Below are 20,535 nucleotides of genomic sequence, written 5' to 3' on the forward strand. Positions count from 1 at the left end.
GGCTGGAGAGCAGCCCAGCTGAGAGGGACCTGGGAGTGCTGATTGACAGCAGATGAACAAGAGCCAGCAGTGTGCCCAGGTGGCATGGAAGGCCAATGGCATCTCAGCCTGTATCAGCAATAGTGTGGCCAGCAGGGCAAGGGATGTAATTCTGCCCTGTGCTGGGCACTGGTGAGGCCTCACCTCGAGTACTGTGTGCAACTCTGGGCCCTCACTTCAGGAAGGATATTGAGGTGCTGGAGTGGGTCCAGAGGGGAGCAATGAGACTGGTGAGGGGGCTGGAGGGAAAGTTGTATGAGGAAAGGCTAAGGGAGCTAAGTTCAGCCTGGAGAAGAGGAGACTTGGAGGTGACCTTATCACCCACTACAATTACCCAAAAGGAAGTTGTAGTCAGGTGGGAGTCAGGCTCTGCTCCCAGGCAACCAGTGACAGGACAAGAGGACATGGTATGGAGCTGTGCCAGGGGAGGTTTAGGTTAGATATTAGGAAGCACATCCTCACAGAAAGGGTGAGGAATGGAATGGACTGCCCAGGGAGGTGGTGGAGTCGCTATCGTTTGAGGTCTTTAAGAAAAGATTGGATGTGGCAATTGGTGACAGGGTTTAGCTGATGTAACGGTGTTAGGTCATAGGCAGAGACTGATTACAGAATATAAGCAACAGCATATTTTTTTTTTTAATCAGCCTAATGGCTAGCAAGCAAACATCCCAAACATCAAAATGGGAAAGGAATTCCCCTCATAGCACATATCTCCTTTAACTACAAAATGAAAACTGTCATTTTGGAGATACTGTTCTCATCTTACCTCTTGGAGGATTTCAGAAACATGTGACAATGACTTGCACATACAGTAACATACAATCTCCTGCGTTCTAATCAAGGTGCAAGTGTAGAAATTCTCTCTATAAATAACTCTTCTAATCTTCCACAATTATAACATTACATTGAGTGGGCAAGTGAATAAAAGGTATAGTGTAGGCCTGATTCAGCCCACTTAACTTTAGATATGTAATCAAAATGCTCTTGTTAAGAGCTCATACTTTATAGTTGAGAGCAAGAAACAGGCATTGCTGGCTGGCACCTCAGACTTTAAACTCATCTCTTTCTATTAATCCTGTAGAAAGTTTGTGGTAATTGAGGCCTGAATGACGTTTGCCAGTGCAATTTGCAGACTTAGATGGACTGTAGTCCATGTCCTGAAGACATTTTATACAAGTCTGGAGACAGAATTGACAAAGAAAGCAATAGAAAGAGTGGACAAATAGGAAAAATGTAGTTCAGGATCAAACTTGGTGGAAGACTTTACATGCAAGCTTCAATTTTTTCAAATTCATCATCTGATTACCCAGGTGTGTCCCACCCCATCAGCAGCTCTGTTGGGAAAAATGAGTTAGAAAAGTGCTCTGGTCAAAACCAAGAGAAATTAATTTAAATATGACTAATTCTCCAAAGGAGGAAAATGAGATGAGTGCAGACTGAAGTGCAATAGTGTCCTTCCAAGTGATTTTTTAAAAAAATTTTTACATTTCTAGGTGCTTTGTTTTTTTCATGTAGCTAGATTAAGAGAAATTTTTTTTCTATCTTGGCATGAAAAGCCTGAGGTTGAACTACAGGCCTCATGATGTAGAGTCTTGGCAGACAAATTCTTCAGAGCATAAGGAAGCACAAGATCTACTTCATATCACAACTGATACTGCAGGCTGTGTACAACCTGCTGCAGCAAATACTACTTGTTTGGGAGGTTTTTTCTTTAGTTTGTTGTCTGTCTTTGCTGATGATGAACATGTGCTAGCCAGAGAAATAAGATATCTTTAAATATGTGCTAGACGGTTTCATGTAAGTAAATCTGGCAGCAGCTTCACATCTACTACTATGCCATATCACATTAACTCCCACAACTATTATTACTGTTATTAACATCTAGTTTCTTTATGAACTTACTTTTGTGCAGACTGACTTCAATGAACTGGACCTTGAAACCTTGGCTCCTTACATTCCTATGGATGGAGAAGATTTCCAGCTCAGCCCAATCTGCCAAGAAGAATGTCCTCTCTCTGAAAGTGCACAAAATACCCAGCAGAGTCCAAGTAGCATGAGTACCATCTTCCAACCCCTTGCTTCTGCTTCACAGAATCAGTTCCTCCCAGAGAAATACTGCCCACAGCTATCAAATAAAAACATTAACTCTGGGCATGGGTCTCTATCATCAATGTTCTTCAACAATGTCAGTAGGTCATCACTCCCACCGTACCACAATCAAGCCAGCACTCCGCTGTCTTCAATGGGAGGAAGACCAAATACCCAGTGGCCACCTGACCCCCCATTAGAGTATGGTCCTGCTAAGTGGAGACTCATGGATAAATATTCAGGATCCCTATCAAGCTCCTCAGGGCCACCAATACATTCTCCAAGCATGCCCATGTATAAAAAAAGGTAAGAGTTTCTGTGGTATAACTACGTATTTTACTCAGAAAAGATGTTCAGGGTGGGGAGGATGATTATTTTTTCTTTTTTTAATTCACATGGAATAAGATGTTCCAGTAGGCATCAGACTGCACCACTGGGGACATTAGTGTGGTTCTCACCACCAGCCTAGTAGAAGCAGATGTGGGTTAATTTTTAATTTCCTGTGAGGATACATGAATGGATTTCCTGCTGGTCAGATAACAATGACCCCAGTAACTTTGCAAAGCCTGCTGGATTGTATGCATTTTAAGAAAAAGTACTGGAAGACTTTACTGGTCCAGCAGTGAGCTGGGCCCCATACATACTTTCTTATCTTGGATGTATTTTTTTGCATAACAGAAAGTAGAGGAGAGGGAGGGATGACAGTACATTTATTGTTGACATGTAAATGCATCTGCCAAAAGGCGGTTTGTCCCATAACAGCAACCTATATGGTCATACTTAGTATGCAAAGTAAGGGGACAGGTATGGCTCTCAAAGTCCTTTCCTTAAGAATTGCATCACTTTCTTTTCCACGCTATCTTTATGTCTGCCTGGAGATCCCTAGGCTGTTTATGCTAGACTTTCATTAGTCTTTTATTCCAAAAATTTCCAATGCTTGTGAGCTGACTAACAAAAGGAAATAAAAATGTTTATGGTCTGTCTATTGTCATGTGTCAAAGACATCTTAATATTCTTTAAAGGAAAGAAGAATCTGTATAAATTAACAAAATGGGTTAGATTTGCATCCCTGCTCACTCACCCACAGATCTTTTCCCCACAGGCCCCTGGATGCTTTTGGGCAACGAGGCATAGATGTAAACCCAGCAAGAATTGCTCTGTCTAACAGTTTGAAGCTTAAGCGACAACTGGATTATGAAGAACAAGCGTTGCAACAGCTGAGTGGGGTAATCATAAGAAAGTCATCTCCTTCACAACTATGGATACACCATGTTCATCAGTGTAATTGTTTTGCTTTCCTCACATTCTAGGGAGATCCATCTGTCATTAACCCATCTCACCTAATGTGGAAGAGAATGAAATTTCTCAAAGGGGAAAACTGTTCCTTGGTTACAGAAAAGAAGTCTCTCAGCGCAAGTGTTCTTACTGGTAAGATAAAAGAAAGTTATATATTGAACACAATTTTAAGACAGGTTGAATAGAAGCAAAAACTCTTTCAAAAGGAAGCTTAAATAAGCTCTGTAAATACTACAATAAGATAAAATTAAATATGAGGTTGTACCACTAAGAGCTGAACAATTTAAGGCACATTTGAGAACTACCAGGTAGATAATTGCATGTACATTCACACCCTAGCTTTGGAAGTAACAGAGATCAGCTTAATGGAGAAGAGTTTACCTCGTGTGGATCCAAGGATGTGGACACCTCAGAGCTAGAATTTATAGTTTCTCTCTACAACGTTGTGTTTCCACACATCAGCATACCTTGGGTGCAGAGCTGCTTTTAGAGCTAGCACTGATTCTGGATTTCCTTTGGAACAGAATATAAGTGTGCCTACACTGTGTGATAATCATGACAAGAATCACTTTGCTTTGAATTAGTATTATCTAATATAATTGATGTAACACTTTTTTTCCTGCTATGTAAATCAGATGAGTTTGTCTGTAATTCAAGAGATCTGAGCCAACCAATGAATCAACTGGAGCACCAGCAACAACCACCACCCACCCGTGGCAATCCTGGCGAGAATTTGAAAGCAGGAGCAGCATTTCCCCCTCCATTTTACAGTTCCCATTATCAGGACTATACTGTCCAGCCAGCTCATAAAGCCTCAGGTAAGATCTGTCAGATACAGAAATTGGTAACGTGTTGGTATTTAGTTCCAATACTGATACCACAAAAGAAACACTTTCAAAAATACAATGAAGGATGATAACCTAAGAATCAAATATGTTCTGCTTCAGAGAATGAAAAATTAATTCTGTTTTTTAGTGTGAGACTTTAATGTTTACATTTGTAAATTGGGGGGGAAGAATATTTTTGCCTTTCATTTCAATTAAACTTCATACCTTTTCACCTTGGAGGTCCAGTCATCTTCCATACATGCTCTTGCCTTGTGACAGAATTGATTAAATCAGACTAAACAACCTCACTGCAGCACTGATATGGAAGGTGTTTTTAGGTTCAATTTTAAACACAAGCCTCCTAAAAGTTAAAATAAGTAATTAAGGGAGACATATACATGTCAGTTTTATTAGGAAGATATAAGGAGAGTGGACATCAATTTAGAAACTTTGTTGTTTAATACAGCTTTCCTCACCTGCACCATTTTTTCTCAGAACAATCTAACTTGGGGGGAAGGTGAAAAAATGCATGTGTCCATGTGACACACTTGCAAGAGTCTAAGGCAGACCAATGCACAGGTTTACTCTGAAACCTGTAACTAGTGGTGGTTTGTTGTAGTATCGATGTTAGGTGTTTGATCATCTTGAACACTTCTAAGTCAGAGACAAAACATAGCCTTCTCTAATTTGAGCAAAGGCAAATCTTCCCCTACAGTAGTTTGAGGCATATTGACAAACACAAAATGAAATTATAACTGATAGAAGGGAAAGGAGAGGAAAAAAGTCCTCTCTCTCATCTCAGCACCATGACTGACTTAATTCATTAATCTCTTCCAGGTATGGCCAGTCGTCTGCTGGGGCCCTCCTTTGAACCTTACTTGTTGCCTGAGTTGACAAGATATGACTGTGAGGTGAACATCCCTGTTTTGGGCAGCTCTACGCTTCTGCAGGGCAGTGAACTGCTCAGAGCGCTAGACCAGGCAACCTGAGCAACCTGCAATATTCCATGGGCTATAGAGTTCAGAACCACTTCAGTTTTCAAATATATTTTTGCAAGTAAACAATTTCTAATACCAATACGCTTTTACAAGATTTTACTTAGATATTGAACCTCTCCATGTTACCAAATAGTGGCCTTTTGAAGTTACTCATTTTATTATTCATATTAAAAAGATACATCTACTGTATTTTCTCTATCACAATTAAAGTGTTGTTTAGAGAGTTTGATTACCCTCCCCTTACCTCGTTACCAGTAATTTATACACTGACATTTGCTTCAAATTTCATGCTAATAAAAAGATGTGGTATAAATGCCTCATCACGTGATGCTTTGGCTGCAGTACAGCAAAGATTTATTTTTTATTGCCAAAGATGAATGAAACAAATTTGATCTCCAACCACAGTTTTCTGTTGATCTGCCAAATTAAAATCCTTTGAGTCTTTCTGTATTCCAGCATTTATAATATTTAACTTTAATAACTTCTAGAAAAGCATACTCAAGAAAAATCCCAGCCCTCCACCTCCACCCCTTCCCTTCATTTTTATACACTTTGTTGAAAGAAATGTGAACGGTGAACTACAGTGTTTGTGGGTCTCTGTGAAAGTTGCACATTGTAAGCTTTTTTTGCCCCCAGAAGCAAGCCATATTCTCAGCTGCCTAATCTGTCTTGGCTCTACAACTAAGGGAGTCCTACAGATTTACACCAGTGGAGGATACAGACCTGTGTTTTCATTTGTGTTGGGGTTTCTTGGTTTGTTCTTTGTTGGTTTGTTTTTTAATTTCTCTCTGGGTCAGTTGTTAATCATCTCCTGGTACTCTTCCTGTTTCTAAGACACAATTTAAAGAGCTGTTTCTGCTAGGATTAGTGGTGTTTGTTAATAGTGTTGCTGATATTTCAGGACTGACCAGCATCCAGTACTAATGCCTCTGATTAATGTTACTCTTTTTCATTTTATATCCTAGCTCACAATATAATTGCAATATTGAATCTTTAGAACTTAAAGCATATTGGGCTAACTCAGTTACAAGTAGACAAAAAGGAACTGAGGACAGCTGGCAGGCAGAACTCTATCATTTTTACTTGCCTTACATTAATCAGTAGATGAAAAGTCACTAAAAGGAAGGCAGAAATTTTTAGAGCTCCTTTTTGATCTACCATTAGTTGTCATGCACATATTTTAAAAAAAAATACGATTCTGAATGCTTTCAAAGGCAAAGAGCTTTTAAAGTTTAAAATACAACATATTTAAATAGTTAAAATATTAATAAGATGCAAATGAGCAGTTCTGATATTAAAACACATGCAGACTTTGACATATGGTGGGATACATATCTTATTTCCTCCACTGGTATAAATTGTATCTTCATTGAAGAAGGAGCAGTGGCAACATGCAAAAGGTAAAAATGTGGCCTAGAAACTTAAAGATTTTCTTTTTTGAGACTTCTGATTCTACTGAAGCATAGTTTTTAAAATTGCTTTATGTCATGCACTGACACTTGCAGAGAGGGAGCCTTGGGTTCAGAGAGCACTTCAGAGTTTGCTGTGTTAAGCAAGTCTTAACCACACATACTTAGGAAAGGTGAAGATCCTTTGTTGTTGGTACATAATATAAAAAATTACAGTCCCTATTGTAGGCAATCTTTCAAGAGTTTATTGCAAAAAATAATCTATTCCCAAAGTGAAGTTATTCCTGTGTGGAAAAAATACATTAAAAGCCTCAAAATCTGATTGAAATTGGCAAGCCAGGTCTGACAAATTTGCCATGGCAAGGACTTAAAGGCTTCAAGGATTAAAGACACTTGAATACTACTCTTTTATTTCTTCTTTGTTTAGTTTCAGCATTAAAAATGTTATGCCCTAACAGTTTACTAAAACACTCTGAAAAAATATTCCATGTCTTAATATTAATCATACTTTTAATCATAATTATTTCTTAATCTATATTGCTGAATTCTTATTGACAATATTATAACTGTATGGGAACTTTAACTTGATAAGGAAATGTATTTTGACACTGATACCTTATTAAAGTATACTGATCCTAAATCCTTTGTGACTCGTTTGCAATGAGTTTGTTATTTGTTGTATCACTGTAAAACAAAAGTATTTATTAAATTATTTATAGAAAATAAAGGTTTGCATTGATCTTTGAAGAATCAAAAAAGAAATGGAAGTTACCCATATTTGAGAGCTGGGAAGTAGCCTACCAAGGGCTGTACCATCAAGCTTTCCTTACGGTTTACCCAGCTTTCTTCAAATGAAGAATTAGTGGCCTGCAGACCACCCTTCTGAAACATGTCCTATGGCTCAGCTTGCTGCTTCCATTTCAGAATTGTATTTTTGTCCAAGGAACTCTTGTAACCCTAACAAAACAAAACAAAAGAAAAAGAAAAAAAGGGAAGAAAATTAGGTTGACAATTATATTTCAGAAGCTGCATTGCCGCAGCTCCCCACTTCAGTTTTTGCAGCAGGAATATATTTTATTGTATTCTGACAGCCCTGACAAGCCTGCCTGTGCTTCATCCACCCAGTCCTTTCACAGTATCACAGTATAACTTAGGTTGGAAAGGACCTCGAGGATCATTGAGTCCAACCTATCAACACAGACCCCCATGACTAGACCATGGCACCAAGTGCCACGTCCAGTCTCTTCTTGAATGCCTCCAGGGACGATGACTCAACCACCTCCCTGGGCAACCCGTTCCAATGACGAATGACTCGCTCAGTGAAGAATTTCCTCCTCACCTCGAGTCTATCCTGATGCTGTTGTTAACATGCCATTGCTTTTCCATACAGAAATTGCCACCTTTGTCTGTGTAATAAGTGATCAAACTGTAGGACAGACACATAGAATTGTCAGGGTTAGAGCAGACTGCAAGGATCATCCAGTTCCAACCCCCCTGCCATGGGCAGGGACACCTCACACCAGATCAGGTTGGTTACAGCCACATCCAGCCTGGTCTTAAAAACCTCCAGGGATGAGGCTTCCACCACCTCCCTGGGCAACCAGTTCCAATATCTCACCACCCTCATGGGGAAGAACTTCTTCCTAACATTCAATCTGAACCTACCCATTTCTAGTTTTGCTCCATCCCCCAAGTCCTATCACCACCCGACTTCCTAAAAAGTCCTTCCCTGGCTTTCTTGTAGCCCCCTTCAGATACTGGAAGGCCACAATTAGGTCTCTTTGGAGCCTTCTCTTCTCCAGACTGAACAGGCCTAACTCTCTCAGAATCTGTCTCCATAGGAGAGGTCCTCCAGCTCTCTGATTAAGAAACTAATTTCCAAACATGCACTTAAATTCAGACTGGACTGTGTAGAAGCCGTTGGTGCTTCACTCTTCTGATAACTAATGCAGTGCCCATATAGACACTATTGAGCTTCAACAACGGCAAATCTTCTGAATAACCTGCGTAAGTGGGCTATCATCACTGCCTTTTCTCGATGGGATGCTTAGCAGACAGTAGAAAGTAACTCCTTGCTTTTAAGTCTGTTGTAATTAACAGTAATCACACAACACCCAGCGGTGAAGCGGGAGTAATCGAGTGATCGTGTGCCTGCTAGACTCCCTTTTAAAACATCCCATTGATCTTCAGGGCACAAGGACTAACTCGCTGCTCTGAGGTAACTCACAACACGTGAGATCCTAATTCAACTGAGGGTTTAAAAAAAACACAAAAAAAGCCAATCTCTTCACTAATAATTAACCTCTGCAGATCAGTTTCTGTCTTTTATGGGTTGTAATCACAAACTGCTAACATAAACTAGTGCCACCAGGCATGATTTTTTGGGGTGTCCAAACAGCTTAATGCTCATTCTGAAGAGCTACCAGCATTCCCCACTCCCATGTTCAAGTAGCTTAAGGGATATATTGGTAGTGCTCTGAGTTTTTCCACACACACCCTCCTTTAGTGGTTTTACATATATATATATATACACATACATATATACATATGTATATATATGAACATCCTGGACATCTAAGCTCTGACATTGCAGTTTACATACAGAGAAGAGCCAAAGGCTGGCCAGAAACACAATACATAGATGCTGAACAGGGATTCATTATGGCTTTTAAAAAACCTCTCATGACTTGAGCTGGACTCAGTCTCTGGCTGATTTTCAAGCCTATCATCTTTTTTAAATGATCAAGCCACTGGTTTTCATAGACCACAGATTTCAGACAGGTAAGATTCACACTGTCTCTCAAACAAAATTCTACAAGAAAGTCTCAATACCCTGGTATCTGCTGTGATTACTAATAAACCTACAAAATAGTCCAGATAGGGCCTTTGTCCTTCTGGAACTGCATGCTGGAGAGTGACACCAGTATGTCCAGAGGATGCAATGCCTGAGGTGGGTATTTTATGCCACAAGTGTACTCCATCCTTGCTTGCAAAATTAGGCAGAGCACAGAAGACTCATTCTGACATACAACAGCTCCATTCCTAGATGGCAAGGATTTAATTTGATAATTCTTCCCTCCAACCCTCTTATTATAGGCTTTGCAAGGGAAGAAGAAACACCATAAAAGAAAAAAATAAAAGCCTTAGCAATATAATTTCCTGGGACAACAAAATCTGTCACATGTCCTTTTTCTGCTCCCATCTGAGGCTGTGTGTGAGCTCACCCTCACCTGCAGAGAAAGCAGGCCTGGATTCCCTCTCTCCTGGGCTCTTCGTTGTGCTGCCTTCCCGTGACAATTGAAGCTGCAAAAGCACCATAGGAAGGCTCCAGCAGTTGGTATGTACCCCATTCTTTGCGGTTTTCACATTAAAATCGGCTTCAAACCATTAAAAATGAACATTTGGAAGCACCATGGATGTTTCTTTTGTCTGAAAGCCAGCCTGCAGTCTGTGATGTGCTACAGGGCTCACGTGGAAAATTTTCCTTGAAGAAATCCTCAGTTTCTGTAATAGAGGAGTTATTTAACTCACTTCAGTCACATCTCTGTTAGTAACTTACTTAAGATGTCTCATTAGGGAAGCACATGCATGAACCTGGCTTGCAAAGACTGCCTGCAAGCCAGCCAGCACCAGCTACTACTGCCTTTGATATCCAACAGTAACAGGCAGCTGTGGGCAACAGCAGCTACATCACGCTCTTATGTGTAACCTGCTATGGAAATTGCTACATCTTAACAGCAATGGCTGAAAGGTCTTTGGACTTGGATCACATATATAAAATAAAAAAATTAAAAGGAAAAATAAACAAAGCTCCCTAAACTCCCCACTTGAAAAAGTCTGTGTTTACATCTTGTAATTACAGACAAAACTGTCAAGCGAGATCCTCATCAAAGGCATCAGCACCAGAAAACCAGAGTGAATCTCCACCAACCTGACTGTTGATCTTGAAGGGCTGGCACTGGCTGGGTTTTGCAAGAAAGTGTCATACCAACAGCTCTAGTGATTGAATCTCTGTCTTCCCACAGCAGTGGCAAAGGCAAACCCACAGCTAAGTCTTCAGTGGCAGAAGAAATCTACCTCAAGTGTTGTCTCCTCTAAGCATATTGATGTCACCCTCCAGCATGTAGTTCCAGAAGGACCAAAGGTCCTAGATAAAACACAGTAACAACAGCTTGTTGGATTTTTCATCCATCAAACATGGAAAGTCCTCCAGTTTCTCATCAGATGAACATGCTTCTCAGCTGCAGCAAGCAACCTTTATTGCTTAGTCTTGATTCCTGGTCTTTCCTCTAACACAAATCTCATTTTTCCTGTAGCTTGCAGTCCTTACCTAGGTCTATGGTTTCATCGTTCTGGTTTCTTCATGCTTCATGCTGCCTTTCCCTTCCCCTCCTGACAAGCCTGCTCCAACCTACCTCATCTCTACCTGCCCCTTGTTGCAAGCAGCAGATTTTAGCAGATTTGGGGTCTCCCAGTATTTCTGGTCAAGTCCTTCCACTGACTGTTTGATACAACTATCAGCCAGATGCCCAGCCCTTTTTCCTCAGACTCTGAAATTTCTGTGGTTCTCAACCTGAGCTCATGTTAAAAATGTCCAAACCCCCATTCCTGCTTTAGCTGCTGGGCATGTCAGAATGCAATCCTTACCCTGACACAAATGCAGATTTAATGCTCCAAGTCACAGGAGGCTGGTGCATCCCCCTGATAGCTGCCACACCACCACCACCCCCAGTTCAAGCATTTTCCTTAAATTTTACATGTCTGTTTTCCATTTGCTGCTCAAGGAAAGGATGGCAGGGTTATGTATGAAAAAGTTTGGCTGGCTCACAGATTCTTTCATCATCCCCTTGACACTGCACTTCAAGCAAAATCCTAAAAATTCCATACATACATAAAGTTTTTCCTGCAGTTTGAGAAATGAGAGCAGAGTTGAGCAATTTCCCCAGAAAGCTGAAGGTTGTAAAGCCAACAGCAGTATGGGTTTGCTCTTTTAGCCCTGTTAGCATCATAGAGACAAGTCTAGAGGGGAGCAAATCCATATTTGTGGTTCCCTAAACCTTTTCCCCATAAAAATAATTGTGTGTTCAGGACAAAAAAAAATACAGCCCGTGATAGAGAGAAGTACAGAGACTCATTACATCGCTTCCAGTTGCTGCTACATACTGGACAAACACCAAAAACCTTACTCAGGGTGCTATTTCCAAGTCTAGCTTATCCCTTGGTATTTCCAGCCCTGGATATTCCTTATGCACTCACACTAGGTTCTGGCTGTTCAGAACTTGGAGAACTCCGAGGTGCCCCAGAGAAGAGTAACCCACAAGGATCTCTCTGTCCAGCTATAAGCCACAAGTCAAAAAAAAAATCAAAGGTTAACACTCCCACAGGCAAAATGAAAATGCACTCAGATACCTGCTGGCAAAAGTGACAATGAAGTGATTGTAACACCACTTCAGTAGTTTTCCAGAATAAAGCTCTTTCTAAAGACATCAACAGGGAATATTTTTCCAGCTACAACTGCTCATGCAACTAAATTTTATTTCAGATTATCTAGTGAAAAACCCCACAAAAAAACACTGCCCTGAAAGTCTTGCTGTCTTTTTCTCGAGATACTGGCAAAGGCTGTAATTTGAAACAGAAAGGAAAAAAACATAAAAAAAGAAAAAAAAAAAAAAAAGAAAAACCCCAAGTCACCAGTGGTGTCCCCAGGGATCAGTGCTGGGCCCCATCCTGTTCAATATCTTTATTGATGATCTGGAGGAGGGGATTGAGTCCATCATCAGTACATTTGCAGATGACACCAAGCTGGGGGTAGGACTTGATCTGTTAGAGAGTAGAAGAGCTCTGCAGAGGGACCTTGCCAGGCTGGATGGGTGGACAGAGTCCAAGGGCATGAGATGTAACAAGTCCAAGTGCTGGCATTACTTCATAGGAGCAGTTGCAAGAACTCCCAAGTGGCAAACCACAAAAGTTACCTGATGTCGTAGTTTGGGCTGGCTGCCCTCTGCTACAGGGGTGTTTCCTGTGTCCAGAAGTCCAGCCCAGTGGGTGGACACAGGAAATTAGGTTATTTCCTACCATGATCCCTTGCACCACTATAAGTTTCGCGGCGGGGTCTGGCACTTCCTCTTTTCTTCCTCCTCCGTCAGCCGGTAACATGGGGGAGAGATCTCCTGGCTTTGGGCCTGTCTAGGCCCAAGGCCACGGGGGGATGGGCAGTCTCAGATCTGGCCAGCTGAGACTAGCCTAGCAATGGGAGGGGGAAGAAGGAGCCCTGGGGGTCTCGGGTGTACCCTCAGGTAGGGATGGGATTTCTCTGGGTCTGTTTTGGGTTCTTTTCTCTTGTCACTGTATTTCTAGTTCTCTGCACGCACTCACTGTTCTATTTTAACTTTCCATCACTTTTGCAATCTGTTTGTCTGAGTCGTTATTTCTGCGCGTGGTGGGGATGGGGGCCTGCCCCAACCCATTACACCTGACATGATGAGCAGAGGTAGACATAATTTTAACTGAGCCCCTCCTCCAGACAGCAGCAGCAGAATGCTATTACACTGGGTCCAACCAAGCAGAAAATGGGTGTCATCACCATCCATTTTTAGATATGTCGCATGACATCTATTGGCCTTTTTCCTGGAAGTGCAGGCAATAAATAATTGCCTTACTGTTAACACAGATAGTGTTGTCCTTAACTGCAGTCCCCAATGCACAATGAAGCTCATAGAAATCAAACCAATGGAAGTTTACTGGGAAAACTGTTTGCTCTCCATTGTTTTAACCTCAGCTACAAACATCAAGATGAGACTTCCTGTGCCTGGCCCAAATACAGAGAAGATCATATTTTTTAATATATTTGTACCTTTTAACACAAGTTCTCGTTCACAACTTCATTTAATCTCAAGTCAATTTTTGGAGTTGCCAGTATCATCTCTTTTAGGGGCAGTCTGACCATTGCAGAAGTTGCAAAGATAAAGGAGACACCAACACTGAATAAATCCTTCAACTTTTGGTCAGCCTCTCCCTCCCCTCTCAAAAACCTGTCTTCTGAAGAGGTTTTGGATAGGCAACAACTTGAACACAAATAGAATAGAATAGAATAGAATAGAATAGAATAGAATAGAATAGAATAGAATAGACCAGACCAGGTTGGAAGAGACCTTCAAGATCATCGCGTCCAACCCATCAACCAACCCAACCCACCTAAACAACTAAACCATGGCACCAAGCACCCCATCAAGTCTCCTGAACACCTCCAATGATGGTGACTCCACCACCTCCCCAGGAAGCCCATTCCAATGGGCAATCACTCTGTATAGAACTTCTTCCTAACATCCAACCTAAACCTCCCCTGGCGCAGCCTGAAACTGTGTCCTCTTGTTCTGGTATTGGCTGCCTGGGAGAAGAGACCAACATCCACCTGTCTACAACCTCCCTTCAGGTAGTTGTAGAGGGCAAAAAGGTCACCCCTGAGTCTCCTCCTCTCCAGGCTAAGCAACCGCAGCTCCCTCAGTGTCTTCTCATAGGGTTTGTGTTCCAAACCCCTCACCAACGTCGTTGCCCTTCTCTGGACTTGTTCCAGCAAGTCAACATCCTTCCTAAACTAAGGGGCCCAGAACTATGTGCTGGGTTTGCTCTTATCTAGCACCCTCTTTCTGCCTTCCCCACAGCCTCAGCAAGAAGCAAAGACACTCAAACACTGTGAAAAGTAGACAAAACCATGGGTTTTGTAACCATCAATTATATCTTAATATTCTAAATAAGAACTTTATCTTGTGCTTTCATTTTTAGAGTGACTTCTGCAACCTACTCCCTTACATATTTTCCCTCCCCTCATTAAAAACCAAGTAGAAAGCATTTTTAGGAAAAACAAAACAAATCAAAACAAAACAAACAAATAAAAAACCTCTAACCAAACAAACAAAAACCAACTCACTAAAATACTTATCTAGGTAACCAGCAGAAGAACCAGGAACCAATGAACTATCTGGAATCCATTTAGGTTCATTGGAAAGGCAGGGAACATTCAAGTCAACAGTGCTCTCTGCCTTTCTGCTAACACAGTCCCTGATGAGCAGGGTTTGTTTACACTGAGGCTTTGTATTAGAAAGACACACGCTTTGCTAAAAATGGCTTTGTTTATGCAGGATTTCTTCTGACCTGTTCAGTACACAAACTCCACAAACCTGTGCTGAAAATAATAGGGTGAAAAGTGCCAGTGCCCAGAGCTCAAGAACCACAGCAGGTGTCTCTGAATGGCAGACTGCCACACTGGGCATACTCAAGACTTGTCCTGAAACCTGCTCAAAGCAGGCACTTTTCAAAACTCACCAGAAGAATGCTTTCCCTGTTGGGTATGATGAGACTGGATGCCAAACAAGACACCTCAGGCAGCAGAAAACACTCCGTCTGTCTGCTGCCAAGTCATTCCTTAGGACATTTCCAAGAAAACAGAAGTGACCCCACTTCCCTCCCCTTCCATTTTCCCCACCTCACACCCCCTTTCCAGGGAAATCTCCTGAAGACTATTTTGATTCTTACTCACATCAAGGAAAGAAATCCCCTGTGTCTGCAAAGCCAATGCTACAAATCAGTTCCTAAGGGGTGACCATTCCCAAGCACCTGAAAAACAGGTCTTCTGCAGCCTATGGTAGGAACTCATGATCTCTGTAGGATACTCATGGGAGTACCCATCATGCTGCAGGACATGCTGTGGCTGTGCCCAGAATACACTGCTGTTCCTTGAATTGCAGGCTGCTGAACAAACTGTTTATGTGCTGTCCCTAACACAGGCCATCTACACAAAACCCATCTACTTAGTTTAGCACACAATTCACTTATATATGGAGCAAGAAGGTGAAAGTAAATAAGCCTGGCAATATATTAGTTCCATGGGTCACGGGAATACTTTGTGGCTGGGCATTATAGAACATCATGCATGGCAAAAGCTGCTTCAAGTGAAGCAGCTTCACTGCCTGGAAGGGCAACAGTATATCGCACCCACTGGGCTAATACCCAACTTTGCCATTGCTAGTGAGCCAAAATATAGTGGCAGCAGCTTGCTAAGACCAAAACCACGCTTGTGCTCAGCAGCCCTCATGCACAACAGCTCACTTCACAGCAATGAGGTACTTCCTCAATTTGCTGCACTGCCCAGCCAGATTCTCCTTTTCTTCATTACTAAGATATCAAATTCTACTCCTGTCCTAACATTTCCAGCTCTCTTTTTCACAATGTTGGAGAGCATTCAGAAATCCTTTTCCGGATACTCTTACTAGAAATGCTGACTACACAGTTACAAAAGGAGTTCTGGGATCTTCTCAGTACCACCATGACTCATCTTTGAAAGCAGTACTGCAGCATCACTGGAACACATGCTCAGTTTTATTTATTGAGGCCTCGAGCACAAGCCCTGTGAGAAGAGGCTGAGGGAGCTGGGGTTGTTTAGCCTGGAGAAGAGAAGGCTCAGGGAGATCTTACTGCTCTCTACAAGTCAGCATCACAGAAGGTGTTTGAGAAGAGACTGGATGAGGCACTTGGTGCCATGGTTTAGTTGATTAGATGGTGTTGGGTGATGGGTTGGACTTGATGATCTCAAAGGTCTTTTCCAACCTAGTTAATTCTATTCTATTCTAACTACCTGAAAGGAGGTTGTAGCCAGGTGGGGGTTGGTCTGCCACCAGCACCAGAACAACAGGACACAGTCTCAAGCTGTACCAGGGGAAGTTTAGGCTGGAGGTGAGGAGAAAGTTCTTCCCAGAAAGAGTAATTGCCCATTGGAATGTGCTGCCCAGGGAGGTGGTGGAGTCACCATCCCTGGAGGTGTTCAAGAGGGGATTCAATGTGGCACTTGAAGCCATGGTTTAATTAGTCATGAGGTGTGGGGTGATAGGTTGGATTTGATGATCTCTGAGGTCTTTTCCAACCTTATTGATTCTATGATTCTATTTATTTATTTAAAGTGATTTACAGAAGACAAACGATATGGACAGTTGCACAGTCATGTAGCACACTGCAGTTGCACAGGTCTAGTTTTGACAGCATGAGACGCACATAGAGCTCAGTCAGTCCACACTGAAGGAGATATTGGATTGTGGGACTAAATTCTGTTAAGAAAAACAAGCATTCAAAACCAATTTTTAAGATACTACATGGTAGCTGTACAGCTAATACTCTAGTAGGAAATTGTGTTGCACCTACCTGGCACAGGTGCCAGTAACAGAATAGATCTAACCAAACAAGTATTTGTGTAATAACCAAAGAAGCAGGACAAAATGTATTTGAAGGCAGAATTCAGCAGGATACAAAGAAGCCTTTTAAAAAATAACACCAGCTATTCTCTCCATTTTCAAAATGGAAACAAGTAGACTGGTACCATTTCTACCCAATCAGAATGTGTTCTTGTCCAACATCTCTTTCTACTGATAATTTCTTGCATCTTCAGATTTTTCTGCTGTAGTAAAAAAAAAAAGAAGAAGAAAAGAAAAAACACAAAAAGAGGTGTAGCTTCTTAGTGTATCCTCTTAGCAGTTAAAGAAATGTAATTTATGGGCTCTAAAAAAAATGAGCTACTTTGAAAATATAACTTTTTTAACAGCTGAGAGAAGATGGTTGTCATCCTTTAATTTCTAAGTAGCAGTCTGTGTAGATTTCAGTATACCCAATTCATGTCTGTGTCATGTTTCATTTTCATGCTTCATTTTACAAGCCCACTAATCAGACTAATGAGGTTGAATGTGAAGAAACCCTTTTGTTTCAAGCTGAACAGCCCCTGAAACCACAGTTACAATGGCCTTTCTTTGCTTATTCAATTCCCACTTGCAAGTGATAGTAAAAAAAACCCAAACACACACACACCCCAAAACCAAACAAACAAGCAAAAAAAAAAAAAACCTATCCCAAACCCACAGCATTACAACATTTTCCTGCTTAGTCTTAAAGGCAGAAAGACATCCTGTTAGAACACCCCCTGTCATTTACAGGAGTTCAGGTTGTATATCGTTGTAAGTCATTGTCCATCCCACTTTGCTTAAACGAAAATAAAATATTATTAACTGCCCTGGCAGGGTCACTAATATGTTCTGTATGTGCCAAATCAGTGGCTTAAGATGGTCCAGCAAGCAAATAGCTGTCTGCAGGCAGCAGGAGGTCTGTGCTCTACTGCTTGTGCTTCTTTTCCCATGAAAGAGTCAATTACCCACCACGTCTGTATACAATGTGTTTAGAACCTGGGTAGGGAGTGGGACCTTCCTGGTTTGTTAGCCCACCTAAACCATGAACTACATGTGTGTAGATAATCCACAGCAGGAGACAAAAGCTAGAAGTGGAAATGGAAATTCCCACTTGGGGATTCATTACAGAGCCATCCCAGGCTGCATGCAATAAAGACCTGCCAGTGCTTCTTGGAGCTTTTTGTCATGAGTTAATAGGAATACACAGAGGCACACACAGAGACTTACCAGGGAATACACACAATTACAGGAGCGCCACAAAAGGCGACACTGTCAACTTCCACACAACTGATAAATTTGAAAACATAATCTCAAAACAGTCTTAGTTTGAACTTGCTCATTCTTGAGTATTTTCTTTCTTTACTATCACATACAAATCTCCATCTCACCCTTGCTTTGGAAAGCAAAGTAGTAGTCACTGTATGTAGCAGCAATCAAAGAAAGCCTTCTGATCCTCTAGATGCCTAAGTAGCTGCCCAGACCATCTATTGAATGAGGGACTACTACACTGTAGAGTTAGGAGGTCACAGAGCACTCTACCTTTTCCACCAAGGTTACTGTGAATGTCATTAGACCTTCTCAGTATGAATATATAACGCTCAATCATGGTTCACAGTTGTCTGAAAGATGCTGGATACACCTGTAAAAGGGCACAGAGATGGGGAGCAAGTTCAGGGTCCCTGCACCTAGGCCAGAACAACCCTGACTATCAATATAGACTGGTGGTGGGGTGATAGAAAGCAGCACTGCAGAAAAGGACTCAGTGGTGCTGATGGACAAGAAGCTGGACATGAGCAGACAGGGTGTGCTTGCAGCCCAGAAAGCAAATTGCATCCTGGGCTGCATCAAAAGAAGCATGGCCAGCAGATCCAGAGAGCTGATTCTGCCACTTTACTCTTCTCCGGTGAGACCTCACCTGCAGTACTGCATCTGGAGCCCTCAATACAGGAAGGACATGGACCTGATAGAGCTGCTCCAGAGGAGGGTCACGAAAATTACCAGGAGGTTGGAATACCTCTGCTATGAAGACAGTCACTGGGGTTGTTCAGCCTGGAGAAGAGAAAGCTCCAGGGAGACCTAATAGCAACCTTCCAGTGACTGAAGTGGGCTACAAGAAAGATGGAGTGAGACTGTTTACAAAGGCCTGTAGTGATAGGATGAGAGGCAATGGTTTCAAACTAGAGAAGAGTAGATTTAGGTTAGAGGTTAGGAACAAGTTCTTTACCATGAGGGTGGTGGAACACTGGAACAGGTTGCCCAGGGAGGTAGCTGAAGCCCCATCCCTGGAGGTATTCAAGGTGAGGCTCAAAAGGGCTCTGGGCAGCGTGATCTAGTTGAGAATGCCTCTGTTTACTGCGGAGGGGGTTGGACTAGATGACCTTTGGAGGTCCCTTCCAACCCAAACCATTATATGATTCTATAAGGAGGGACAGGGTAATCTTTTTTTGGCCTGCAGTGCATTGACAGCACAAGCAGCATAGTACCGTGGTTTAAATCTGGCAGAAGGATGACTTCTGCTCAATGTATGGTGCATTTATAGACAAAATCCAGCAATCTATTGCCTTCTACAGCCCTAAGGCAACCATGAGAAATACACTCCTGCCTCAATAAATCTCAGGCTACAATAGAAGCTTTAAGTCCTTTGCACATCACCTATAACATGCAGAGTTGAGAGTCAGTGGAGCTTTAGGGGATTAAAAGTACTAATCATTAAACCTCCTGTCCCCAGACAAGTCTATGGGGATGGGGTGAAGAATTATCATGCCACAGCAAGAGCCAAGAGTACCTCCAGACAGCCTCTGCCTGGCTAACCTTCAAGTACTTTCCTAGGGCAAAGTGTGAGCATCACTGGTGAGAACACAGGAAAAAAAGGTTGTATACCTCCTGCCCCTTTCCCACTCTTGGAATAGACATCCATCACATAACAGTACCCTCCACATCAGTTGGAGCATGGCTACAGAGACAGATGTGGGAGGACTGAGACAGAATACACAGTGGGTCACACAACCAGGCTGATGGCTGCTAACACCACAGCATGTGTGCACGACTATTGTCAAGAGCCTATATTCACCCACAGAAATTGGGCATTTGAAAGAGCTTTTGTTTTTCTCCTTCACAGGAGACAAACCTGAGCCACTCATCATCAGCACTACAGCATGTAAGTAACTTAGAGATGATGGATCTGAAGAGCTCAGTGTAGAATTAGCATTTTCTCTTTCAACTATCTCAAGTGATCATCTGACATTTAATTAGGAATAATTAAGAATAAACAAAAAAAATCTGAATTCTTTCATGCATACTTCATAGGTTATTTCAAATGAGAGCTTGGTTCCAGGGTGGCAGACTCCCTTTGCATGGGAGCTGAGAAAATGCAAACTGATCTGTTAAAGAAGTGAGAGCAAAAATGTGTCAGACTTCTTCCAAACCAGAGATATTTTTGACAACACACTAGTTAGTTAGCTTAAATAAGATGACTGACTAAGACAGTGATCCCCCACTATCAGCCTCAAAACACAGATGTTATTAAAAAAATAAGAAAAATCAACAAGTGGCTTCACTGAAGTCTTCAAAGACTGTACTGCCTCCCAGACATGGGAAAAGAATAAAAGTGCCTGAACAGTGTGTGTTAGGCATAGACAAAGAAGGCTAATTAAGG

General features: G+C 41.9%; 1 protein-coding gene and 1 long non-coding RNA gene across 7 annotated transcripts in view; one reads left to right on the forward strand and one right to left on the reverse strand.

Moving 5' to 3' along the window:
* Window positions 1-7,297, forward strand: part of EPAS1 (endothelial PAS domain protein 1) — a 95,434-nt gene extending 88,137 nt beyond the window's left edge. For 4 of the 5 annotated variants that reach the window (XM_068158889.1, XM_068158890.1, XM_068158886.1 and 1 more), the window contains exons 12-16: window positions 1,952-2,433; window positions 3,215-3,353; window positions 3,438-3,555; window positions 4,059-4,241; window positions 5,088-7,297. In XM_068158889.1, the coding sequence (XP_068014990.1) occupies window positions 1,952-2,433; window positions 3,215-3,353; window positions 3,438-3,555; window positions 4,059-4,241; window positions 5,088-5,239 (1,074 nt within the window). In that variant the 3' untranslated portion in view covers window positions 5,240-7,297. The remainder of the gene's footprint in view (window positions 1-1,951; window positions 2,434-3,214; window positions 3,354-3,437; window positions 3,556-4,058; window positions 4,242-5,087) is intronic. The other variant, XM_068158887.1, reaches the window with a different exon arrangement.
* Window positions 5,995-20,535, reverse strand: part of LOC137451424 (uncharacterized) — a 53,319-nt gene continuing 38,778 nt past the window's right edge. The window contains exons 1-3 of one of the 2 annotated variants that reach the window (XR_010989826.1): window positions 10,589-10,769; window positions 9,888-10,161; window positions 5,995-7,614 (exon numbers count right to left, since the gene is read on the reverse strand). This is a non-coding gene — a long non-coding RNA (uncharacterized lncRNA). Of the gene's footprint in view, window positions 7,615-9,887; window positions 10,162-10,588; window positions 10,770-20,535 lie in introns of those variants that run through there. The other variant, XR_010989825.1, reaches the window with a different exon arrangement.

This window comes from Melanerpes formicivorus, unplaced genomic scaffold, assembly GCF_026170545.1.
Source record: "Melanerpes formicivorus ecotype bairdi unplaced genomic scaffold, bMelFor1.0.p_v2 SCAF_43, whole genome shotgun sequence".
Taxonomy (NCBI): domain Eukaryota; kingdom Metazoa; phylum Chordata; class Aves; order Piciformes; family Picidae; genus Melanerpes; species Melanerpes formicivorus.